Source organism: Mustelus asterias, chromosome 4, assembly GCF_964213995.1.
Source record: "Mustelus asterias chromosome 4, sMusAst1.hap1.1, whole genome shotgun sequence".
Classification (NCBI taxonomy): domain Eukaryota; kingdom Metazoa; phylum Chordata; class Chondrichthyes; order Carcharhiniformes; family Triakidae; genus Mustelus; species Mustelus asterias.
This window is the reverse complement of record NC_135804.1, coordinates 152,393,239-152,420,084: the sequence shown is the minus strand read 5'-3', so window position 1 is coordinate 152,420,084 and position 26,846 is coordinate 152,393,239. Positions and strand designations below refer to the sequence as shown.

The 26,846-nt window shown below is 45.8% G+C and overlaps 1 protein-coding gene across 9 annotated transcripts in view; it reads left to right on the top strand.

The window, feature by feature from the left end:
- The window catches only part of phf6 (PHD finger protein 6), a 139,733-nt gene that overhangs the window by 82,907 nt on the left and 29,980 nt on the right, over positions 1–26,846 (top strand). For all 9 annotated transcript variants that reach the window (XM_078211987.1, XM_078211982.1, XM_078211984.1 and 6 more), the window contains 3 exons: positions 19,142–19,285; positions 23,275–23,379; positions 24,052–24,185. In XM_078211987.1, the coding sequence (XP_078068113.1) occupies positions 19,142–19,285; positions 23,275–23,379; positions 24,052–24,185 (383 nt within the window). The remainder of the gene's footprint in view (positions 1–19,141; positions 19,286–23,274; positions 23,380–24,051; positions 24,186–26,846) is intronic.

Sequence of the window (26,846 nt, the reverse complement as noted above, 5' to 3'; positions counted from 1 at the left end):
CTACAATTCTCTGGGACCTCACCTGTGTCCAGTGACGAGACAAAGATTTGCGTCAGAGGCCCAGCGATTTCATCTCTCGTCTCCCTGAGCAGCCTTGGATAGATTCCATCAGGCCCTGGGGATTTGACAGTCTTTATATTCTCTAACAAACCTAACACTTCCTCCCTTGTAATGGAGATTTTCTCCAACGGTTCAACACTCCCCTCCGAGACACTCCCAGTCAACACATCCCTCTCCATTGTGAATATCGACGCAAAGTATTCATTTAGGATCTCCCCTACTTCTTTGGGCTCCAAGCATAATTCCCCACTTTTGTCCCTGAGAGGTCCGATTTTTTTCCCTGACAACCTTTTTGGTCTTAACGTATGAATAAAATGCCTTGGGATTCTCCTTAATCCTGTCTGCCAAGAACATTTCGTGAACCCTTTTTGCCCTTCTAATTCCCCATTTGAGTTCTTTCCTACTTTCTTTGTTCTCCTCCAGAGCTCCCTCCGTTTTTAGCTACCTGGACCTAACCTACGCCTCTCTTTTCTTTTTGACCAGTCCCTCAATTTCCCTGGTTATCCACGGTTCTCGAATCCTACCCCTCCTATCCTTTTTTACAAGCACATGCCTGTCCTGTAGCCCTAACAACTGTTCCTTAAAAGACTCCCACATGCCAGATGTGGATTTACCCTCAAACAGCCTCTCCCAATCAAGAGCTGCCAATTTCTGCCTAATCCCACTAAAGTTAGCCTTCCCCCAATCCAACACCTTACCCGTGGGATACCACTCATCCTTTTCCATCACTATCCTAAAGCTAACAAAATTGTGGTCACTATTTGCCACATGTTCCCCAACCGAAACTTTGAAGACCTGACCGGGCTCATTCCCCAGTACTAGGTCCAGTATAGCCCCCTCTCTAGTTGGGCTATCTACATATTGTTCCAAAGAACCCTCCTGTACACATTTTACAAATTCCTCCCCATTCAGAGTCCCAGTTCTCAGCGATTTCCAGTCTACACCAGGGAAATTGAAGTCTCTCACTACAACAACCCTATTTTTCCTGCACCTATTCAGTATCTCGTGACATATCCGTTCTTCCACTTCCCTTGGGCTGTTGGGGGGCCTGTAGTATACCCCCAACATAGTGACTGCGCCCTTCCTGTTTCTAAGCTCCACCCAGAGTGACTCGTTACACGACCCCTTTGAATTGTCCTCCCTCTGCACCGCTGTAATATGCTCTCCAACGAATACTGCTACTCCCCCACCTCTTTTGGCCCCTCCTCTGTCTCGTCTAAAACACTTGTACCCCGGAATATTCAGCTGCCAGTCCTGTCCCTCTTTCAACCAAGTCTCTGTCACCGCAACCACATCCAAATTCCTTGTGAACATTAAGGCCCTAAGTTCGTCTGTCTTACCTGCTACGCTCCTTGCATTGAAGTATAAGCACTCCAGACCTCCAGGCCCAGTGAGGTCATCCTCCCCCAGAGTGCTCTTCTTCTTTGCCAGCCTTGTCCCAGCCCCAAGCTCGTCCCCAGCCTCTACACTTGTAGACCTAATATTTTGATCCCCACCCCCCCTGCCATACTAGTTTAAACCCCCCCGAACTGCACTAGCAAAACTCCCAGCCAGGATATTCGTGCCCTTCCAACTTAGTTGTGACCCGTCCTTCTTGTACAGGTGCCATCCTCTCCTGAAAACTTCCCATTGATCTTGGAAAATGAAGCCCTCCCTCCTGGACCAGTCCTTTAGCCAAGCATTCAATTGTACTAACTTCCTATTGTTAGCCTCACTGGCACGAGGCATTGGGAGCAGCCCAATCCTGGCAACATACGTTAGGCAGGTGAAAAGACTGAAAAGTTTCCAACTTCGCTGTCTCAGACATATCCTCAGCATCTCCTGGCAGCATAAGATCACTAACTCAGAAAATTTGATGGGGTGGCATGGTGACACAATGGTTAGCACTGCTGCCTCACAGCGCCAGGGACCTGGGTTTGATTCCTGGCTTGGGTCACTGTCTGTGTGGAGTTTGCACACACTCCCCATGTCTGCGTGGATTTCCTCCGGTGCTCTGGTTTCCTCCCACAGTCTGAAAGACGTGCTGGTTAGGTTGATTGGCCATGCTAAATTCTCCCTCAGTGTACCCGAACAGGTGCCAGAGTGTGGCTCATTTGGAGAGGCCGAAGGGCCTGTTTCCTGTGCTGTACTGAGAGCTGGTGCAAGCACGATAGGCAGAATAAGTTCCTGCACTGTAAAAATTCTGAGACCACGAGGAACGTTATTCACTTTGGTGGCAAAAACAGGAAGGAAAATTATCTGAATGGTGGTAGTTTAGGAAAACGGGAAGTGCAATGTGACCTGGGTGTCATGGTGGAACAGTTGCTGAAGGTTGGTATGGAGGTACAGCAGACGGTGAGGAAAGCTAATGGCATGTTGGCCTTCATAGCAAGAGGATTTGAGTATAGGAGTAAGGATGTCTTGTTGCAGTTAACAGGGCCTTGGTGAGATCAAATCTTGAGTATTGTGTGCAGTTTTGGTCTCCTAGTCTGAGGAAGGACTTTCTTGCCATTGAGGGAGTTGAGCAAAGGTTCACCAGACTGATTCCCGGAATGACAGGACTGACATATGAAGAAAGACTAGATTGACTGGGCTTGTACTCACTGGAATTGAGAAGAATGAGGGGGGATCTCATTGAAACGTATAAAATCCTGATGGGACTGGACAGGCTAGATGCGGGATGAATGTTCCTGATGTTGGGCAAGTGCAGAACTAGGGATCACAGTCTAAGAATAAGGGGTAAGCCATTCAGAACTGAGATGAGGAAGAACTTCTTCACTCAGTTGTGAACCTGTGGAACTCTCTACTACAGAAAGCTGTTGAGGCCAGTTCGTTGGATATGTCCAAGAGGGATCTGGATGTGGCCCTTGTGACTAAAGGGATCATAGGGTTTGGAGAGAAAGCGGGAGTGGAATACTGAAAGTGCATGATCAGCCATGATCATATTGAATGGTGGTGCAGGGCCGAATGGCCTTTTCTATGTTTCTATGACCTCTGGAAGCTGACTATTTGGAAGGATATTAGAAGATGTGCAGAAACGAGAAGCTCAGCTAGCAAGAAGAGGGCCCAGTGAAAACAAGTAAGAAGTTTAACAACACCAGGTTAAAGTCCAACAGGTTTATTTGGTAGCAAAAGCCACAAGCTTTCGGAGCGCTGCTCCTTCGTCAGGTGAGTGGGAATTCTGTTCACAAACAGGGCATATAAAGACACAAACTCAATTTTCAGAATAATGGTTGGAATGCGAATACTTACAGCTAATCAAGTCTTAAAGGTACAAACAATGTGAGTGGAGAGAGCACCAAGACAGGTCAAAGAGATGTGTATTGTCTCCAGACAGGACAGTCAGTGAAATTCTGCAAGTCCAGGCAAGCTGTGGGGATTACAGATAGTGTGACATGAACCCAATATCCCGGTTGAGGCCGTCCTCGTGTGCGGAACCTGGCTATCAGTTTCTGCTCAGCGACTCTGCGCTGTCGTGTGTCGCGAAGGCCGCCTTGGAGAATGCTTACCCGAATATCAGAGGCCGAATGCCCGTGACTGCTGAAGTGCTCCCCAGCAGGAAGAGAACAGTCTTGCCTGGTGATTGTCGAGCGGTGTTCATTCATCCATTGTCGCAGAGTCTGCATAGTTTCCCCAATGTACCATGCCTCAGGACATCCTTTCCTGCAGCGTATCAGGTAGACAACGTTGGCCGAGTTGCAAGAGTATGTACCACGTACCTGGTGGATGGTGTTCTCACGTGAGATGATGGCATCTGTGTCGATGATCCGGCACGTGTTGCAGAGGTTGCTGTGGCAGGGTTGTGTGGTGTCGTAGTCACTGTTCTCCTGAAGGCCGGGGAGTTTGCTGCGGACAATGGTCTGTTTGAGGTTGTGCGGTTGTTTGAAGGCAAGAAGTGGGGGTGTGGGGATGGCCTTGACGAGATGTTCGTCTTCATCAATGACGTAGTCCAACGCCGGCATCTCCACACCAATGAAAACAAGCCAGTGAACTGTGCATCTTCTCGGCCCACTGTCTCCATCTGAGCGGATGCAGTAGAGACTGCTCTACCATTGACCAGGTGCTGCTCCACACTGAGTTGACTATCTCAGCACAAAGCATCTTAAAAGACGGAAGACTGCCACAATCCATGACAGGTCAAAGAATTTTGATGAATTGCTTGCCCTTCTGTCGCACTGCCCCTGGTTCCACTGCTTTCTCTTTACTGCTCTCTTCAATTTTATATTTTTCTTTTCTTTCAATGGGACAGCAACTGTCCAGGCTCGCGCTCTCTCTCTCTCTCTCTCTCTCACTCTTCCCTCCATGTCAAAGAAGAAAAAAAATTACAGCATAGAAACAGGCCCTTCGGCCCTTCAAGCCTGCACCAACCATGCTACCTGTCTGAACTAAAACCCCTTCTCCTTCCAGGGACCATACCCCTCTATTCCCATCCTATCTTCTTGTGAAGGACCCTCTTGGGTCGAGTGATCACAATATGGTCGAATTTCTGGTGCAGATGGAGGGGGAGAAAGTAGGGTCCCAAACCAATGTCCTCTGCTTGAACAGAGGGGAGTACGATAGGATGAGGGCTGAATTGGCTAGGGTGGACTGGGAGAGTGGACAGCTGAGGAACAATGGAGGATTTTTAAGGAGTTTTTCAGTACTCAGCAAAAATATATTCCGGTGATAAAGAAGGACTGTAAGAAAAGGGATAGCCAGCCGTGGATAACGAAGGAAATAAAGGAGAGTATTAAATTAAAAACCGATGCGTACAGAGTGGCCAAAAATAGTGCAGACTTAGAAGATTGGGAAAGCTTTAAAAAACAACAAAGAATGACTAAGAAAGCGATAAAGAAAGGAAAGATAGATTATGAAACTAAACAAGCTCAAAACATAAAAAATAATAGTAAAAGTTTTTACAAATATATAAAAAGGAATAGAGTGGCTCGAGTGAATGTTGGACCCTTGGAGGACAAGAGGGGGAATAAATAGTGGAAAACGAGGAAATGACTGAGACTTTAAATAGGTTTTTTGTGTCGGTCTTCACGGTGGAAGACACAAATAGTTTACCGAATATTAACGATAGAGGGTTGGTAGGAGGAGAGGTACTCAATACAATTATTCTTACTAGAGAGGCAGTGCTTGGTAGACTAACGGGACTGAAGGTGGACAAATCCCCGGGCCCGGATGGAATGCATCCCAGGGTACTGAAAGAAATGTCAGAGGTAATAGCAGACGCGTTAGTGGTTATTTATCAAAATTCAGTGGACTCTGGGGTAGTGCCAGCTGATTGGAAAACGGCTACTGTTACGCGCTGTTTAAAAAAGTAGACAAAAGACGGGTAACTACAGGCCGGTTAGCTTAACGTCTGTAGTTGGAAAAATGCTGGAATCCATCATTAAAGAAGAAATAGCAGACCATCTGGATAAGAATGGTTCGATCAAGCAGACGCAGCATGGATTCATGAGAGGAAAGTCGTGTTTGACGAACCTACTGGATTTTTATGAAGATGTGACTAGTGCGGTTGACGGAGGGGAACCGGTAGATGTGTTTTTAGATTTCCAAAAGACATTCGATAAGGTGCCTCACAAAAGGTTGCTGCAGAAGATTGGGGCACACGGAGTTGGGGGTAGGTGTTCGCGTGGATTGAGGATTGGCTATCCGACAGGAAGCAGAGAGTTGGAATAAATGGGTGCTTTTCTGGTTGGCAGATGGTGACTAGTGGCGTGCCGCAGGGATCGGTGCTGGGGCCTCAACTGTTTACTATCTACGTAGATAATCTGGAGGAGGGGACTGAGTGGAGGGTAACAAAGTTTGCTGACAACACGAAGATAAGTGGGAAAGTGAATTGCGTGGAGGAAGCGGAAGGTCTGCAGAGAGATTTGAATAGGATGAGTGAGTGGGCGAGGATCTGGCAGATGGAGTATAATGTTGGCAAATGCGAGGTTATTCACTTTGGAAGAAATAATAGCAAATTGGATTATTATTTAAATGGAAAAAAATTACAACATGCTACTGTGCAAAGGGACCTGGGGGTCCTTGTGCATGAGTCGCAAAAACTCAGTCTGCAAGTACAACAGGTGATCAAGAAGGCAAATGGGATGTTGGCATTTATCGCGAGGGAGATAGAATATAAAAGCAGAGCAGTCTTGCTGCATCTGTACAAGGCATTGGTGAGGCCGCAGCTGGAATACTGTGTGCAATTTTGGTCCCCTTACTTGCGAAAGGATATATTGGCCTTGGAGGGAGTGCAGAGAAGGTTCACTAGGTTGATACTATAGGAAGGATGTAGAAAATATTGAAAGGGTGCAGAGGAGATTTACAAGGATGTTGCCTGGATTGAGTGGCATGCCTTATGAGGATAGGCTGAGGGAGCTCGGTCTTTTCTCCTTGGAGAGACGAAGGATGAGAGGAGACCTAATAGAGGTGTATAAGATGTTGAGAGGCATAGATCAGGTGGACTCTCAGAGGCTTTTTCCCAGGGTGGAAATGTCTGCTACGAGAGGACACAGGTTTAAGGTGCTGGAGGGTAGGTACAGGGGAGATGTTAGGGGTAAGTTTTTCACACAGAGGGTGGTGGGTGAGTGGAATCGGCTGCCGTCAGTGGTGGTGGAGGCAAACTCAATAGGGTCTTTTAAGAGACTCCTGGATGAGTACATGGAGCGTAATAGGATGGTGGGTTATAGGTAGGTCTGGAAGGTAGGGATGTGTTCGGCACAACTTGTGGGCCGAAGGGCCTGTTTGTGCTGTAGTTTTTCTATGTTTCTATGAGGGGTGTCGATTATGAGGAGAGATTGAGCAGATTAGGTTTGTACTCGTTGGAGTTTAGTAGGCTGAGGGGTGATCTTATAGAGGCACATAAGATAATGAAGGGGCTGGATAGGGTAGAAGTGGAGAGATTCTTTCCACTTAGAAAGGAAGCCAGAACTAGAGGGCACAGCCTCAAAATAAAGGGGGGTCAATTTAGGACAGAGTTGAGGAGGAACTTCTTCTCTCAGAGGGTGGTGAATCTCTGGAATTCTCTGCCCACTGAAGTGGTGGAGGCTACCTCGTTGAATATGTTTAAGGCACGGATAGATGGATTTCTGATCGGTCGGGGAATTAAGGGTTATGGGGAGCAGGCGGGTAAGTGGAACTGGTTCACTTCAGATCAGCCATGATCTTGTTGAATGGCGGGGCAGGCTCGAGGGGCTAGATGGCTGCTCCTGCTCCTATTTCTTATGTTCTTATGTTCTTATTCATGTATTTGTCCAGGCACCCCTTAAAACTTACCATCGTATCTGCTTCCACTATCTCTCCCGGCAGTGAGTTCCAGGCACTCACCACCCTCTGTGTAAAAAAGACTTGCCTTGTACATCTCCTTTAAACCTTGCCCCTCGCACCTTAAATCTATGCCCCCTAGTAATTGACTCATCCACCCTGGGAAAAAGAGTCTGACTATCCACTCTGTCCATGCCCCTCATAATCTTGTAGACTTCTATCAGCTTGCCCCTCAACCTCCGTCGTTCCAGTGAGAACAAACCAAGTCTCTCCAACCTCTCCTCCTAGCTGATGCCCTCCATGATAGGCAACAACCTGGTAAATCTTCTGTACCCTCGCCAAAGCCTCCACATCCTTCTGGTAATGTGGCGACCAGAATTGAATACTATATTCCAAGTGAGGCTAACTAAGGTTCTATTAAGCTGTAACATGACTTGCCAATTTTTAAACTCAATACCCCGGCCGATGAAGGCAAGCATGCTGTATGCCTTCTTGACTACCTTCTCCACCTGCATTGCCACTTTCAGTGACCTGTGTACCCATACACCCAGATCCCTCTGCCTATCAATACTTTTAAGAATTCTGCCATTTACTGTATATTTCCTATCTTTATTGGACCTTCCAAAATGCATTACTTCACATTTGTCCGGATTAAACTCCATCTGCCATCTCTCCGCCCAAGCCTCTAACCGATCTATATCCTGCTGTATCCTTTGGTGGTCCTCAGCGCTATCCGCAAATCCACCAACCTTTGTGTCGTCCGCAAACTTACTAATCAAACCAGTTAAATGTTCTTCCAAATCCTATATATATTACGAACATCAAAGCTCCCAGCACTGATCCCTGAGGAACGCCACTTGTCACAGCCCTCCACTCAGAAACACACCCTTCCACTGCTACCCTCTGTCTTCTATGATCAAGTAAGAAGTTTAACAACACCAGGTTAAAGTCCAACAGGTTTATTTGGTAGCAAATGCCACTAGCTTTCGGAGCGCCCACCCTTCGTCAGGTGGAGTGGAGAATGAGTGGAGGGGACATGAGAAGTCTCTGGCAGGTAGTTCAAGGAAAACCCTAAAGCTTTCTATCAGTATGTCAGGAGTAAAAGAATGACTAGGGTAAGATTAGGGCCAGTCAAGGACAGTAGTGGGGAAGTTGTGCGTGGAGTCTGAAGAGATAGGAGAGGCACTAAATGAATATATTTCATCGGTATTCACACAGGAGAGGGACAGTGTTTGTTGAGGGGAGTACTGATTCTTGCATCCGGATTCTTGCATCTGGATACTGGCAGTGGGTAGCATTCTTGATGTAATATTTGCACATATCACTTTAATACAGGTTAGGCCCAGGCAGAGTGTGAACAGGATGGCTACTACTAAGATTAATCCCTTCATAATGTATGCTCCCCAAACTGTGTTAAACAGCCACCCTAACCACCCATCAGTCCCTGTTAATCCCTGTTTAAAGCTATCCAATTGCTTTTGTATCCCGGACATGGCTGCTGTTATGTTTAGTGTCTCGTCGTGTACATATGTGATGCATTTTCCTTTGATGATGGTGCATACCCCTCCTTGTCTGGCTAGCTGATAGTCTACTGCATATCTTGTTTGCTGTGTGTATAGTCTGAGTTCTGCGAGTTCTTGGTCAATTGCACCCAGTGCTTGTAGGGTGTTGTTTCCTAAAATGGTCAGTCCACATATGAAGAAATTCCTATTACTGGCGCTGATCACCCCTGCGGCGCCTCCTAGGGATAGTGTCCCCAGAAATCCATACCCCAGAGAAGACCCTAATGTGACAGAATTCTGTGCTGATGGCCCTGGTCACTATGCGTTTCTGGACACGTCCCTCGCTTGGGCACGGAACCGTGAGAGGTCTGATTGTCCCTACGGAAAAGAACCTTGGAGGCCTGTCTGTGGCCGTCATGTATACATTTTTGAATAAAAACACGTAACCTTCTTTAACCCGATAACATGCATTACCCCGGGGTCGTTTGACCACATGGTCCCATCTTGTGGAACCTTCCCTCCCCCGGGACTGTCCACTTGATTGTACCCCTTGGTGAGAATCAAATGGGTATGTCCCCGAGGCTGAGCTTACGTGGGTGCCGTTGCACTTGCCACACATAAGCTGCCTACCCGCGGTGACTGCAATGCATTTTTGTTGCTTGCAGTCACAAGTGAAGTGTCCTTCCCGGACCCAGCACTCCTGGAGAGCACAATGTGCCTCAGCGCACGAATCATTTTTAGGGACAAAGGCATGCACGCACCCCCATCCCTCTCCCTTAAAACATTGTGGGTAGTTCCCATGTGTCTCCTCCTGTTGGAATCCCATCCCCCTTAGAATTCCCGGCTCAGTGAGCTCTACACACCTTCCTTGTATCCCTTGTTTAAAGTACCCAATATGTTCCTTGCAGGGTGCCCCCGATGTGTCAATAGTGAATAACTCTTGTGGGAGCCACCCTGGTGTTGCGATGAATAGGGAATTTACTGATCGCGCTGAAGGGTAACAAGCGATCCTATTCCCATAGATCTGGATGTGTGTTTTCAGGAATAGGTTTCCTTCCATGATTGGGGGTTCTGCTCCCCTAACCCCCATGTGTTGGAGCGTATTTACAATGGTCATGGTTATTATCAAATATGTCCCTGTTCCCATATCGTTTTTTTCTCAACAGTATTTTTACAGTTATAGTATATACAGAAAATAAACAGGCAATCAAATTAAAAGTAGTTTGTTCCGACGTCTTGATAGTAGATCTGGTCCTGGTTCCTGTGGAATTTGAATGAACGAAAACGGTATTCTTTAGTTCATTTGTCTTCATACAGCTTTAATTGGGTCCAGTGTTTCCAGACCCCCTGTCCCCTTATATCTATACAGGCACAGGTATCTCCGCTAATAATGACCTCGTAAGGTCCGTGCCATCTTGGGGCAAATCCTGGTTTTGCAGGAAGCACTTTTGTTAATACCCGGCTCCCGGCCTTTGGGACCTCTGGTAATATTTCTGAGTCCTCCTCTGTATCGACCTGTGCCTGATTAAAAATTACGGACCGGCGCATCCCCTTCAATTGGGTGCTAAGGTCTCGGATGTATTGACGGATCTTATCCTTTATCGGACCCACATCTGTCCAGCCTGTAATAATGTTTTCGGGTAAGTGCATTGCTCGCCCGGTCATCAGCTCGTATGGAGTCAAGCCGGTAGTTCGATTTGTGGTCGTCCTAAGCCTCATCAGAACTGCAGGTAGGACATCTGTCCAATTTCTACCTGAGGATTGCATTGCTTTTGCCATGGTTATTTTTAGAGTCCGATTCACCCTCTCCACCATCCCGGAACTTTGTGGGTGATAGGGGATGTGAAATTTCTGTTTTATTCCTAATAGTTGGCAAATGTTTTTCATAACCTTTCCTGTGAAATGTGTTCCCTGGTCCGAATCAACTTGAATTGGCATCCCCCATCGGGGAATGACTTCTGCTGCCAATATCCTGGCTACCGTTAGGGCTGTACAATTGGTTGTGGGGAATGCTTCTACCCACCTGGTGAATTGATCTACTATTACCAGGCAGTATGTTTTCCCGTGAGAGGGGGGCAATGGTCCTATGAAGTCCATTGAAGGACATATTTTACACAGAGGGTCGTGGGGGCCTGGAATGTGTTGCCGGGCAAGGTGGTGGAGGCGGACACACTGGGAACGTTTAAGACTATCTAGACAGCTATATGAACGGAGTGGGAATGGAGGGATACAAAAGAATGGTCTAGTTTGGACCAGGGAGCGGCGCGGGCTAATTGTTCTTTGTTTCTCGTTTCAAGGCTTCATTCTATGATCATCTTGCTGGTGCCAGTACAGAGCGAGACTGCGGATAGTTGAGAACCTGTCTCGGGGGCAGGGAATTCAGATGGTGGAAATGAATAGGGTTGGGAAGCATTTTCTGATCAGGGCCAGTGTGATCTCCTGGACTCGTTTCGATCGCCACAGGGGGTCGGAGAGGAATTTCCCAGATTTTTTTTCCCCATATTGGCCCTGGGGTTTTCACTCTGGGTTTTCGCCTCTCCCTGGAGATCACATGGTCTGGAATGGGGGGGTGGGGGTGAGTTAATAGGTTGTGATGAACAAAGCATCGTAGCTGTGAGGGACAGCTCGGTGGATAGGATATTAGGATGTAGATAGGCTGGAAAATTGGGCGGGGATCCTGGATTCAGGATTCAATCCTGGACCGGGGAGCGGCGCGGGCTTGGAGGGCCGAAGGGCCTGTTCCTGTGCTGTATTGTCCTTTGTATCTGTTCCCAGGGTCCCTTCGGTCTGGGTTGGTGTCCCATCTTTACCTTTATGGGCTTCCCGGGGTTGTGCTGTGCACATATAGTGCATCTGCGGCAGTATGTGGCCACATCTCGTCCCAATCCTTTCCACCACCACTCTCTCCCCAGGCTCTGTATCATTGCATCCCTGCCTGTATGGGGAAGCCCGTGGTGTAGTTCCAGTAATGTGTTCTGGATACATCCTGGCACCAATACCCGGTTATCTTTTCTCCACACCCCGTCAGTCCCTTTAACTGCGCCCAGCTCCTCCCATCTATCTCGTTCTTGCTGTGTAATGTCCCCGTGTAATTTCTGTATGTCAATTTCTTCCGGTTCTACCACTATCGCTGCAAGGGGCAGGCTTTTAATGTCGCTGTTTTCTAGTGCTTGCTGTGCCGCTGTGTCTGCGGCTTGATTCCCTTTGAAATGAATCCACCCCGGGGTGTCCCTTCCGGGTTCCCGCTGGTGGGCTTTTATTTTAATTATTGCGGCCTCTGTAGGCTGTTCACTAGCTGCTAGCAGCGCCCTTATCTGCTGTTGGTGTTTAATGGGGGTACCTCCTGTAGTAATGAACCCCCTTCTCCCCCATGCGGGCATGTAATCATGGATCACACCAAACGCATATTGGCTGTCTGTATACACATTGACTGTTTTCCCTGCTGCTAATCTTAAGGCTTGGGTGAGGGCAACTAATTCTGCTACCTGAGCGGACTGACCCCCGTCGATCCTTCCTGATTCTAGGGTTTCCAGGTTCTGGTCTACTACTGCCCACCCTGTCCTTGGTGATCCTGATACATATTTGCGGGACCCATCCACATAGAAGGTCTTATCTGCTGTTGGAAGGGGTTCGTCTCTAATCTTTCCTTCCTTGTTATCTTTGTCAATTTCTCCACAGCTGTGCGCTTCCCCAATATCTAAAATCCCTTCCGCGGGATTTTCTTCCGTGTCCCTAATGATGGTGACTGACTTGTTAGGTGGTAGGAGTGTGGCCTCCCACCTTGCCCTCCTTATATGTGAGACTGTTTTGAGTTTGCCCGTGTTTAGCATCTCTACCAATGTATGTTTTGTGTGTAGCACAATATCTCCTGTCATGACAATGGGCTCACTTATCCTCACAGCCCATGCTGCACAATCTAGGGCGGCTATGCACCTGGGCATCCCGGTGACTACTGGTCCCTCAGCCGTTGAATAATACCCTACGGGTCTCTTTCTATCTCCATGAGTCTGTGCCGCTACGGCAGAATAGAAGCCGTCCTGGTTGTCACAGAAGATGTGGAACTTCTTGCTTCCATCTGGCAGTCCCAGCCCTGGGGCTGAAATTAACCTAGCTTTCAACTCTGCGTATGCTGTCTCTTGCTCTTGTCTCCACTCTATACTTTCCAAGGCTGGCTTTCCTCCCTTCACTAGTCTCTGAATTGGCTCCGCGATTCTTGCAAAGTCAGGGATAAAACTCCTACTGTAATTGAATAGTCCTAAAACTTTTCGGACCCCTCTTATTGTAACTGGTCGCGGCATTTCTTTAATCGCGGTTTTGCGGTCTGCGGGCATTTCTTTAATTCCCTGGGAAATTAGGTGTCCTAAGTACAGGACCTGGGGTTTTGCAATTTGTGCCTTATGTGGGCTGACTTTCAGCCCGGCTTTTGCCAATCCTTCTAGTACTGCATACAGGGCTGCCTTGTGCCCTTTTTCTGTTTTGGACGCTATTAACACATCGTCCACATACTGGAGGACTGTATTGTCCTCATGCAATTTCACCCTACTCAGGATATCGCTCATTGTTCTGTGAAATATGGCAGGACTGTTATGAAATCCCTGTGGGATGCGAGTCCATGTATACTGTTTCTCTCCCACAGTGAAGGCGAATTTGTTTTGGGATTCTGAGTCCAGTGGAAGGGACCAGAACCCATTTGCTATATCTAGCACCGTGAAAATTTTGTGGTCTTGTGCCAATCCGTTTAAAATAGTCGAGGGGTTTGCCACAATGGGGTGTAATTTAGGTGTTACCTTGTTCAAACCTGTGTAATCGATGGTGAGCCGGTAGCTCCCGTCAGGTTTTATAACTGGCCATGTGGGGGAATTGGTGGTACTGGTGGTTTCCCTGAGGATTCCCTTTTCTATTAAACCCTTGACTATTTCTACCTCTGCCCCTTGCGCTTCTCTCTTGATAGGGTATTGTCGGTGGGGCTTGTGTTCCGGTCCTGGGACTTTTATTGGTTCTGTGTCGGTTAGTCCGGTATCTAATTTCGTCCTAGCCCAGGCTTCGGGAATGGAAGCGCAGATGGCTCTGAACCCTTTTTCCTGATCCCAATCTCGGGCCACTATGGTGGCTATCCCAACCGTCCCCAGGTGGCTAGCTAATGTCCCTATTCCGGTCTTCCTACCGTCACGTTGTGGCCAAATTAGTTTCCCTTTCCCACAATCTATCAGCACCTGGTATTCCCTCATTAAATCGTTCCCCATGATTGTGCCCTCATTATTCTGACAAACGTAAAATTGCATTGGAATGTACTTGTGGTTGATTTCTACTAGTGTGGTTTCACTAAGATAGGCGGGTATTCTCTCTCCCCCTACCCCGGTTATGTGTATTCTTTTGTTGGTCAGTGGCAGGGGTAGGTTTGTAATTGATATGGCTGCTCCCGTATCTACTAACATGTGGCATTCCCTACCCCGGCTTCTACATATATTCTCTCCCCCTCTTTCCTGTTTTGGATGGGAGCTACGGGTTGTGAGATTTCGACCAGTGTTGGCCGATAAGTAGAGTGGACGGACACCGGCTTTTGTCGGGATTCACTGTCTTCTGTGGGCGTGGCTACACTAATCCTCTCTTGTCTCCCATCTCCCTGGTTTGGGGTCTCTTCTAGTCACCCTAGTGGATTCCGGGAATGTGGTGCCCCCGGGGTTGGTCTGTAGTTGTCTCGGGGTCTCCCATGTTTTGGAAGAAATAATGTAGGGAGGAGTTATACAATAAATGGCAGAGTCATCAGGAGTATAGAAACACAGAGGGACCTAGGTGTGCAAGTCCACAAATCCTTGAAGGTGACAACAGGTGGAGAAGGTGGTGAAGAAGGCATATGGTATGCTTGCCTTTATAGGACGGGGTATAGAGTATAAAAGCTGGAGTCTGATGATGCAGCTGTATAGAACGCTGGTTAGGCCACATTTGGAGTACTGCGTCCAGTTCTGGTCGCCGCACTACCAGAAGGACGTGGAGGCATTGGAGAAAGTGCAGAGAAGGTTTACCAGGATGTTGCCTGGTATGGAGGGTCTTAGCTATGAGGAGAGATTGGGTAGACTGGGGTTGTTCTCCTTGGAAAGACGGAGAATGAGGGGAGATCTAATAGAGGTATACAAGATTATGAAGGGTATAGATAGGGTGAACAGTGGGAAGCTTTTTCCCAGGTCGGAGGTGACGATCACGAGGGGTCACGGGCTCAAGCTGAGAGGGGCGAGGTATAACTCAGACATCAGAGGGACGTTTTTTACACAGAGGGTGGTGGGGGCCTGGAATGTGCTGCCAAGTAGGGTGGTGGAGGCAGGCACGCTGACATCGTTTAAGACTTACCTGGATAGTCACATGAGCAGCCTGGGAATGGAGGGATACAAACGATTGGTCTAGTTGGACCAAGGAGCGGCACAGGCTTGGAGGGCCGAAGGGCCTGTTTCCTGTGCTGTACTGTTCTTTGTTTGTTTCCCCCAACATGTTGCCTCGGTGTGCCCTGCCCTGTGGCAGTGGTCACAGCGGGGCCCGCCATTCTCGGGTTTCCCTTCGAATGGTGCTTCCCTGCAGAATCTAGCCGTATGCCCTGGCTGGCCACGTGTAGCAGCTGAACCCGGTTCTCCCCTTATCTCCGTTATGGGGGGTTCCAGTTCTCTCTCGTCTGGGCTTTGCCTGGGCAACCTTCCCTTCTTTTATCCCGCTAGCCCACTCAACTAGCTCGTCATAGTCTTGGGATGCTATCACCCCCATCTTAAGGATTTCTTGGTGTACCTCTGATAGCCCGTCCTTGAATGCCTGGATAAAAGCCCTGTCTCTCCTATCCACATTGTCCTGTCCTGAACACTCCCTATATACCTGGAATAATCTCTCTCCAAATTCCGATGCACTTTCCCCCTGTCCTTGTTTAGTATTTGTGATCCTGCTCCAATTAGTGGGGGAATTCCCTAAGACCCGTTGGATTTCGGTCTTAAATAATGTAAAGGGTGCCTGCTGGTGCAGTCCAAAGATGTGCGGGTTAGGTTGATTGGCCAGGTTAAAAATTGCCCCTTAGAATCCTGGGATGTGTAGGATAGAGGGATTAGCGGGTAAATATGTGGGGGTAGGGCCTGGGTGGGATTGTGGTCGGTGCAGACTCAATGGGCCGAATGGCCTCCTTCTGCACTGTAGGGTTTCTATGATTTCTATGGTCGTCTATCTCAGCCGTTGTAGGAATGGCATGTGTCCACCTTCCTCCATTATAGTCCTGTGCTGCTTGGGTCGCTGGCCCTCCTGCCACCAACCTCCATTTATCCGCTGGACAGGCTGCCCTGACCAGCTGGTGTATGTCCCTTAAATGTAACTGGTGTCCTACCCAGAGTGAATCCAATTCGCCCCAAAATCCCAGGTTTGCGCTTCTGGGTTTTAACTTCCCTAGGGATGCCATAATCTGCTGCCTTTCCCCTGGGGTAAAAGGCTTATAGGTTGCTTTTGGTTGTGCTAACGTCCCTCCTCTGGTGACTGGCGCTAGATTATAATTTTTTATGTCTCCTTCTGATGCTGGAGCGGTTGTATATTTCTGCACTGACTCGTATGAGCGCCGAGGGTCCGTTTCCTCTGATCTCTGCGTTATCTCTGCAGTGTGGCTTCTGTGTTCTAATTCCCTCACTCTCTCCTGCAATACCTTAATTTGTTCTGTCTCTTTGTGTCTCTCCTCCATTGAGGCATTTACCTTCTCAATTAGTCCAGCTAACTGGGTCACTAACATTATTCCCATTACTTTTGTTTTGTCCCGTTTAACTCCGTCTACCCACTTTCTTTGATCTTCTAAAGTTTGTGATGCGTTCCACCCGTTCCGTTTCATCTTTGCAACAATCGCTTCTCTGGCTAACAAATACTTCAAAATGAGAGCTACTGCAGTTTCTCCCTTAACAACGTGGTCTGCCATTTTTCTGTCTAGCAGTCCTGCAACCCCTGTATGCTGGTTCCAACAGTAAAAGTGCCCCAACTCTCTCTCTTATCTCCTGTCACTGATACTGCTCCAGCACCGTCTGTATTGCTGTAGGGTCTCGTAGTGGGGTCCCAGTGGGTCTCTTCCCCTGTGCTCCCCCAACTATTCCTGACACCTCGCGCTTGGTCTATTTTGTGTTGTCTTATTGGGATGTGTGCTGGTTTTTTTAGTGGGTTTGTCGGCCCCTGTCCCCAGCCCCTTTAAGTACAACGCCTCCCGCTTGGCCACCACCTCCACTAGCAAGGTTGATCCGTTACCCCAAAACCTGGTACCCTGCTATGGACTGTGGTGTTCCCTACAGACGAACAAGGTTATCAAACTCCGCCCGGGTCCCTAATGGATCCTCCGTCGTCGTGTCTCTTGGTCAGGATGGATCGGGTCCCCTTTTCCTCAACACTTACACATATGTATCTGTTATCAAAGCCCCTGTTATAGTTAGTAACTGTATCGACTCTGAGGTTGTTCGTCCCTTCAGAGTCTGTGTTGTTACCCGATTTACACTTTTTTCCAGCCTATAATTTACATTATAGGCTGGAAAATTGGGCGGGGATCCTGGATTCAGGATTCAATCCTGGACCGGGGAGCGGCGCGGGCTTGGAGGGCCGAAGGGCCTGTTCCTGTGCTGTATTGTTCTTTGTTCTTTGTTCTTTGTCCGTGCCTTGCACCCTGAGTGCCTGTGCCTCTTGGCGCCCACTTCAAAACCCAACCTTAGCGTGGGAGATTTCGCCTCTTAACGTCCAGTTTAGGGTAGGGCACCTTGAGTCAAGCACTCCCTTGTCCTATTGCCTTGGCACAGACAGCGGTTTCGTCTACAATCCTGGGTTAGTTACACCAATTAGTTCTGCATGCGGTTCTTATCTTTATATTAGTCTTAATTCCTTATTCCCGTTATCAAATAGCCCAAAACCTGTTATCTTTACCTCTGGTCCTCTATTCCTATTAAAGTTACTTACCTTCTTCCACGCGGTCGTTCTGACCTGTACCTTCAATTAAAAAACTTAGGCAAGATTATACAGTTCTACAAGACAACAATATTTAACACAGACAAACCCTAACCCTTAAAGGTACCTCACTTTGAACGGAGACTTGTACTCGCCCTTGACTGCTCTGGATTTTTATCAGATTCGTTTAAATTTGATCCCGGCTTCCAGACCGTGGCCACCAGTCAGAAGTCAGATATCAAATCCTGAGCCGACTACGCCATTTGTTGTAGGGAAAAATCCCTTGTACCAGTGCATTCAAAGAAGTCGAGTCGCAAGGCAACGTTCAAAGTGTTTTCCTTTATTGTACAATTACTGGGAACCCAGGGAGAACCAACGTAACCAGCTCCGAAACAGTGGCTTGGCCACGTTGATCTCAATCCTTTCACATCAGCTCTGGATCTTTATAGGGATCCAAATTCGAGCGGGAACATTTGATTATGCATTTTTACAATATGTATAAAGTGGTCTGTCGGGTCAGGAAGTTCTCTGGGAGGCTTGTCAATTTGCATTTGTATGGTGTGTGTTTGTGTTAATGGGACTACCTGTTCTTGCCCCGGTGTTTTAATGTGTTTCCCATTATCCCCTCTATGTGTCCCCTTATCTGAATTGACCTCATTGTTTTGTGTCTGTGTTCCCTGCTTGCGAGATTAGGTGTTAATGTCATTTTGTCCTGCTGTGTGTAGGGAGATTTAATCTAATCTTTTATTCCTTTTACCCTAGTTTGTTAAATTTCTTTGCCTGCCTTGGCCATTTTATTCCTGTAATATTTTATTGATAGTCTGGTTATGCCATATAGCCCACTCTCGGTCTTGACTCGCAGATATCCCGATCTTCCTTGGCCAAAGGCCGGTTTAAAATGCAGCTTTGCGCTGTTGCTGGGCAGACTAAGGATCTTTCGTTGGCTTTGAAATTTAAAGGTCTCTCAGCTGTGCAGAGGGGGTTTGAACGAATATCCATCCGGGTGTTCCCTTCTGCATTGTAGGCACGTTATGAATGGTGCCAATATGGCTTTTGGAAAATTGCCTACTTCAGGGCACAGATTTTAAGTAATTAGTTAAAAAAGTGGTGACATAGGGAAAGACTTTTTCACACAATGTGTAGTTAGTCTGGAATGCACTACCTGAGAGTGTGGTGAAGGTACATTCAGTCAAAGCATTCAAGAGAGAATTAGACTTATCTGAAAAGGAAAAATGTTCAGGGTTATAGGGTGACGATGGAAGAATGACACTTGGTGAATTGCTCATGTGGCGAGCTGGTGCAGATACAATGGGCTGAATGGCCTCATTCTGTGTTGTAACCATTTAGTGATTCTGTAATATTTTCTTGTCTTTATGATGTTGTAAATGATTCTTGCCTTTGTTTTTACTTTGTGTGTACATTCACCTTTGTAGAGGGAACGGTCTCCTCATTGCAGCAGTCCCACAATTACAGGACCAAAGTGTGGGTTCTGTCATGCTGGCGATGAAGAAAATGAGAGCAGAGGAAAACTCCACACGTCAAATGCTAAAAAGGTTGCAGCACATTACAAATGCATGGTAAGTGCATTGAATAGTGTTCAAAACACTTGGGGATAGGCATTACCAATATATTTCATTCAGTCTGTTGTATTTTGGGCCGGTTTTTACATCTAAGCATCAGAGTTTCTCTGTCCTATTTGTCATGTTTGTCGTACTTCATAGTTTTCATTTTATGTTTTGTGTAAAGCATGTTAAGTGAACAGTGTGGCATAATACATCTGTCCATGGCAGGAAACTCCCAAATGTTTCTAATTGGAGGGACAGCTGAGGAACAGTGGAGGATTTTTAAGGAGACTTTTCTCAGTACTCAGCAAAAATATATTCCAGTGAAAAAGAAGGAATGTAAGAAAAGGGATAACCAGCCATGGATAACTAAGGAAATAAAGGAGAGTATCAAATTAACAACCAATGCATACAGAGTGGCCAAAATTAGTGGGGAACTAGAAGATTGAGAAGGCTTTAAAAAAACAACAAAGAACTACTAAGAAAGCAATAAAGAAAAGAAAGATAGATTATGAAAGTAAACTAGCACAAAATATAAAAACTGATCGTAAAAGTTTTTACAAATATATAAAACGGAAAAGAGTGGGTAAAGTAAATGTTGGTCCCTTAGAAGATGAGAAGGATTTAATAATAGGAAACGAGGAAATGGCCGAGGCCTGAAACAAGTTTTTTGTGTCGGTCTTCACAGTGGAGGACACAAATAGCATACCAATAATTGACGGTCATGGGACTGTAGGGGGTGAGGACCTTAAAACGATCACTATTACTAAAGAGGTAGTGCTGGGTAGGCTAATGGGACTAAAGGTAGACAAGTCCCCTGGTCCGGATGTAATGCATCCCAGGGTACTAAAAGAAACGGCAGAAGTAATAGCAAATGCATTAGTTGTAATTGATCAAAATTCACTGGACTCTGGGGAGGTGCCAGCTGATTGGAAAACAGCTAATGTAATGCCACTGTTTAAAAAAGGAGGTAGACAAAAGTCAGGTAACTACAGGCCGGTTAGTGGAACTGATCCACTTCAGATCAGCCATGATCTTATTGAATGGCGGGGCAGGCTCGAGGGGCTAGATGGCCTACTCCTGCTCCTATTTCTTATGTTCTTAGCTTAACATCCGTAATTGGGAAAATGCTGGAATCTATCATTAAGGAAGAAATAGAAGGACACCTGGAAAAGAATGGTTCATTCAAGCAGATGCAGCATGGATTCATGAAGGGAAAGTCATGTTTGACTAATTTACTGGAATTATTTGAGGATATAACGAGTGCGGTTGACAGAGGGGAACCGGTGGATGTGGTGTATTTAGATTTCCAGAAGGTATTCGATAAGGTGCCTCACAAAAGGTCGCTGCACAAGATAAAGGTACACGGAGTTGGGGGTAAAGTGTTAGCGTGCATTGAGGATTGGCTATCCAACAGAAAGCAGAGAGTCGGAATAAATGGGTGCTTTTCCGGTTGGCAATCAGTGACTAGTGGCATGCCGCAGGGATCGGTGCTGGGGCCTCAACTATTTACCATATACATAGACGATCTGGAGGAGGGGACCAAGTGTAGAGTAACACAGTTTGCGGATGACACAAAGATGAGTGGGAAAGCAAATTGCGTGGAGGACACAGAGTCTGCAGAGAGATTTGGATAGGCTAAGTGAGTGGGCAAGGATCTGGCAGATGGAGTATAACGTTGGTAAGTGTGAGGTTATCCACTTTGGAAGGAATAATAGTAAAATGGACTATTATTTAAACGGTGAAAAATTACAACATGCTACTGTGCAGAGGGACCTGGGGGTCCTTGTGCATGAATCACAAAAACTCAGTTTGCAGGTGCAGCAGGTAATCAAGAAGGCAAATGGAATGTTGGCCTTTATCGCTAGAGGGATGGAGTATAAAAGCAGGGAGGTCATGCTGCAACTGTACAGGGTACTGGTGAGGCCGCAGCCAGAGTACTGTGTACAATTTTGGTCCCCTTATTTAAGAAAGGATATATTAGCTTTGGAGGGGGTACAGAGAAGGTTCACCAAGTTGATTCCGGAGATGAGGGGGTTAGCTTATGAGGAGAGATTGAGTAGACTGGGCCTGTACTCATTGGAGTTTAGAAGGTTGAGGGGAGATCTTATAGAGACATATAAGATAATAAAGGGGCTAGACAGGGTAGAAGCAGCGAGGTTATTTCCACTTACAATGGAAACAAGAACTAGGGGGCATAGCCTCAAAATACGGGGGAGTCAATTTAGAACAGAGTTGAGGAAGAACTTCTTCTCCCAGAGGCTAGTGAATCTTTGGAATTCTCTGCCCAATGAAGCAGTAGAGGCTACCTCGTTAAATGTGTTTAAATCACAGATTTTTAACCATTAAGGGAATTAAGGCTTATGGGGAGCGGGCAGGTAAGTGGAACTGAACCCACTATCAGATCAGCCATGATCTTATTGAATGGCGGAGCAGGCTTGAGGGGCTAGATGGCCTACTCCTCTTTCTTATGTTATGTTTTGAAATGGCTCAGAAAGACATGTAACCCATCATGTTGAATCGCTGAGGGCAGATCAAAGCAGGTCCCAGAGAAAACTCAGTGCAATGGGATCCAAATCATTTCAAATCATCCAACGCCCATCTGACATTTCTGGCATCGTGGCTGTATAAGTAAGATCTCCAAATTAAATCACTGGAGCTCAAATTATTAAATATTACCCCAAAATGATCTGTTTAATGTTAGAAATCCCAATGTGGAGATTTATTCTCTGAAATTCAAATCATTATGAATGATTATGTAGCGCTGGAAAATGAGAAAATCTGTATTTAAATTTTGCTGAGAAAATACATTTTATCGAAACCTTTCGTCTTGAACTCATCAGTACAATCGCAAGAATTCCCATGTCAGGGGAAACAACTTTCTGCTGCATGAGAAGAGGATGCTGATTGGTTGGCAGGTGGGCTTTGATTGGTAACGGTGTTGCCATGAAGAGTGCACCAGTTAATGGTGACTGACAGTTAACTGCCAATCATTGTTTGAAATTTAAATCGGGCAGCTTGACTCTGGTCAAGACATTACTGTATGGAATGAACCAGCAAATGGCTACCATTTCTTTTTTAGCTAAGGAAGCTGTGATGTGCGTACATGTTTTTTCTGTCTGCAAAGAACAGGGCCCTGTAAATGTAGCTTCAAGTACATGCAAAAGAGCCACACTGCGAGTCCGACTGACCATCTTAGTGTCAGCAGAATGTCCCTTCTGCTGTTTACAACAGGCAAGGTACTGACCATACCCAACCAGCTTGTGCTTGTAAAACTCAAAGCATGTCCAATATTAGATCTAATTCCACGATTGAACAATATTTGCTAAATAGGGGCATGAGTGAGCCAAATGGATTTTTACAATCACTCCGATCTCCCGCAGCTCGCACGCGCTCCCCTCCCTCTCTGCCTTACTGTCCAGCAAGAGGAAAGCCAGCATCCTAGCTCAATCAGATGACGGTTAGGTTTTGAGTCCATCAATGTACTGAACTGCATTCATCTCATAATACTGTTCCGATTCCACCCATTTGATGTGGCTTTGATAGAATCATAGAATCCCTACAGTGCAGAAGGCGGCCATTTGGCTCATCAAGTTCACACTGACCACAATCCCACCCTGGCCCTATTCCCACAACCCCAGATATTTACCCTGCTAATCCCCCGACACTAGGGTCAATTTAGCATGGTCAGTCAACCTAACCTGCACATCTTTGGAGATCTTTTGCATTTCACCACAGATCTTAAAGATTCTATATTTTTCCAACCCCTCACTTTGCAGTGACTTTGCCACTTTGCGTTATAATAAATCTATACTCCTTGTCATAAATTTTCAGACCTTTTGAACTTTGGCCCCTCTCATCCCTAACTTAAACAAAAAAGGAATCTACAAAATCTGGTCCTGGGCTCTTCTGACCAAAATCTTTAGTTAAAACTTTAAGTAAACTTTAGTTACAAATAGCTGTATGCGGCACAATATTTTAATAAAGCTTGTTTTTAATTCCAGCTATTTTCTTCTGGTACTGTCCAACTTACAAATTCATCTAGAAAAGATTTTGGCGATTTTGATATTAAAACAGTCATTCAAGAAATCAAAAGGGGAAAAAGAATGGTTCGTATCCTAATTCAATTTGTGCAAAATTTGCTATGTGAATTAATACTCTGAATGGTACCATTGTTTCTGTTCAGTCAAAGTTTTAGATATAATTATGATCAAATCAGAATGTTGACCATTTAGTGTATGATGTACTTTATTGACTGGACAGTTTGACTTGATGCAAAGTATAAGCTCTGCTTATTTATCCTGAGTAGATCTTAAGCTTCTTAATACTTGTATTGTGATATTGGGAATAAGCGTATAACAATTAATGCACAGAAGACTCATTGTGACTGTGCTGGCTTGTGGAAGTAACTGTTAATCTGATTGCCTTGCTGTTTCTTCATAACCCTGCAAACGTTTCCTCTTCATTTGTCTAATCAAAATGTTTTGCTTCCAATATACTTCAGCATTATGCACAGTTTATTAAATTATAGAATAACAATCTACACAATTCATGCCAGCAATTCAACGTGCATGAAATTTTCGTTGTTACTGTGCTCGGGTAGTGTAGTGTTCCACAATGTGGGCTCTTTCACAGTTTAACTGTTTATTGGGCTTTATTTTTTTGAGCTGTCAAAGAAATGGGGGAGAAACCTGGCAATCTGTTTCTTTTGTAGTGGATAGCGCTTGCGTAAGCAATGGTTTATTTTTCTAAATGTGAATAACTTGTTTGTAAAATTTCAGAAATGTACATTATGCAGTCAAATAGGTGCAACCATTGGCTGTGAAATTAAAGCTTGCATCAAGACTTATCATTACCACTGTGCAGTTGAAGATAGAGCCAAATTCATTGAGAATCTTGATCGAGGGATCTACAGGTACTGAACTCTACTATTAATGGTTACTTATCCTTTTTATTTCCCCATTTTAATCTTTTTAAGGTCTATACTTTCCTCCTTTTGTTGTGTGACGTATAAGCATCCCAACATCATAATATCAGCCTTACACCAATTTGTGATATCAGAAACAGCTGAAGGCACTAGATACAGCAAAGGCTGTAGTCCTTTATAAAAACCAGACTGTGGAACTAAGAAATTGTGTTCCAGAATTTGCCCCACCCCAGCAATAGAAAACATTGTAGATGTGTTTACAAATATATAAAAAGGAAGAGAGTAGCTAAAGCAAAAATTGGTCCCTTTAGAAGAAGAAACAGGAGAAATTAGTATGGGGAATGAGGAAATGGCAGGGGTATTGAGCAAATATTTTGTCTATCTTCGCCATAGAAGTCATGAGTTGCATACAAAAATTGGAAGGCAACCAAGGTGCGTGAGGAAAATAAGGCATTAATATCACTAGGGAACAAGTCCTGTGGCAATATGAGGGAATAAAATCCAGCAAGTCCTAAGGACAGATGGCCTATGTGTCAGGATTCTAAAAGCGATAGCTACATAGGTAATGATTGTGCTGGTTATGATTTTCCAATTTTCCCTAGATTCTGGAATGGTCCCAGCAAACGTAACACTGCTATTCAAGAAAGGAGGGAGAGAGGAAACAAACTACAGGCCTGTTAGAATCACAAAAAAGTTAGTATGCAGGTCAGCAAGTAATTAAGAAGGCTAACAGAATGTTGACCTTTAATGCAAAGCGGTTGGAGTATAGGAAAGGCTTGCTGCAACTGTACAGGGCATTGGTGAGAGCAGACCTAAAGTACTGTGTCCAGCTTTGCCCACCTTAAGTGCATAGTTATATTGAAGGCAGTTCAGAGAGAGGGCATTGTTGAATTGGAGGCAGTTGAGAGAAAATTTACTCGGCTGATTCTTGGAATGAAGTGATTGGCTTATGAGGAATGGTTGAGTAGGTTAGGCCTATGCCCGTTGAAGTTTAGAAGTGGTGATCTTATTGAAACATACGATTCTAAGTAGGCTTGATGGGAAGGGGATGTTTCCCCTCATGGAAGAATCTAGAATTAGGGGGACACGGTTTCAAAATAAGCGGTGTCCCATTTAAGCTCATAAACTGTCCTACTTTTTAGCCTTCCTGCCCAGTCTACGAGGGCCACGTTTGCCCCCGTGCCTATGTGATGAGCTTTGTTTAACTCCAAAATGCGAGTGTGGGACGCCAGTATCTCATCCTGAAACTGAATTTTGAATTCTATCATGCTATGATCACTCTCCCTGAGAGGATCCTTAACTATGAGGTCATTAATTAATCCCTGCTCATTACCCAATACCAAATCTAGAATAGCTTGCTCTCTGGTTGGTTCCACAACATATTGCTCCAAGAAACAAATCTCTAATACATTCATTGAACTCTCCCTTGAGGCTACCCTTACCAATTAGGTTAATCCAATCTATGTGCATTTTAATTCACCCATGATTATTGCCGTACCTTTCTTACAAGTCCCCTGTATTTCCTGGTTGATACTGTGTCCCACTGCGAAACTACTGTTTAGGGACCTATAGATTACACCTACCAGGGACTTCTTTCCTTTGCTATTTCTTATTTCTACCCAGACTGATTCTACATCTTGATATCCAATGTTTATATCATTTCTCACTACAGCACTGATCCCTTCCTTCACGAGAAAAGCTACACCACCTCCTTTTTCTTTCTGTTTATCCTTCTGAAATACTGAGTACCGTTTGATATTTAATTCCCAGACCTGGTCTCCTTGTAACCATGTCTCAGCAATCGCTACCAAATCATACCCCCTTTGTCTCTGTTTGTGCTGTTAACTCATTAATTTGGTTTCAAATGCTTCGTGCATTCAGACACAAAGCCTTTAAGTTTGTTCTATTATCAATTTTCCCTATTCTTGATCATTCCTTGTTGCAAAATGACATTCACACTTTCTGTCCCTTCCTTTTATTTTCTGGTAACAATCCGCTTCATCACTAACCTGCACTCCTACCTTCTCCGGCACGGTAGCACAGTGGTTAGCACTGCTGCTTCACAGCTCCTGGGTCCCGGGTTCGATTCCCGGCTCGGGTCACTGTCTGTGTGGAGTTTGCACATTCTCCTCGTGTCTGCGTGGGTTTCCTCCGGGTGCTCCGGTTTCCTCCCACAGTCCAAAGATGTGCGGGTTAGGTTGATTGGCCAGGTTAAAGAAATTGCCCCTTAGAGTCCTGGGATGCGTAGGTTAGAGGGATTAGCGGGTAAAATATGTGGGGGTAGGGCCTGGGTGGGATTGTGGTCGGTGCAGACTCGATGGGCCGAATGGCCTCCTTCTGCACTGTAGGGTTTCTATGATTTCTATGATTTAATTTTGATTTTCTAATTTTCCGTGTAACTGACCCCCCCCCCACTTAGGTTAAAGCCCTATCTACAAGCCTAATTGTGCGAGTCACCAGGACTCTGGTTCCAGCATTATTCAGGCAAAGACCGTCCTATTTGAACAGTTCCATCATTCTCCAGTACAGGAGCAGTGTCCCATGAACTTGAACCCATTTCTCCCACACCAATCTTTGAACCACACATTTACCTCTTTAACCTTATTGACCCTGTGCCAATTAGCTTGTGGCTCAGGTAGCAATCTGGAG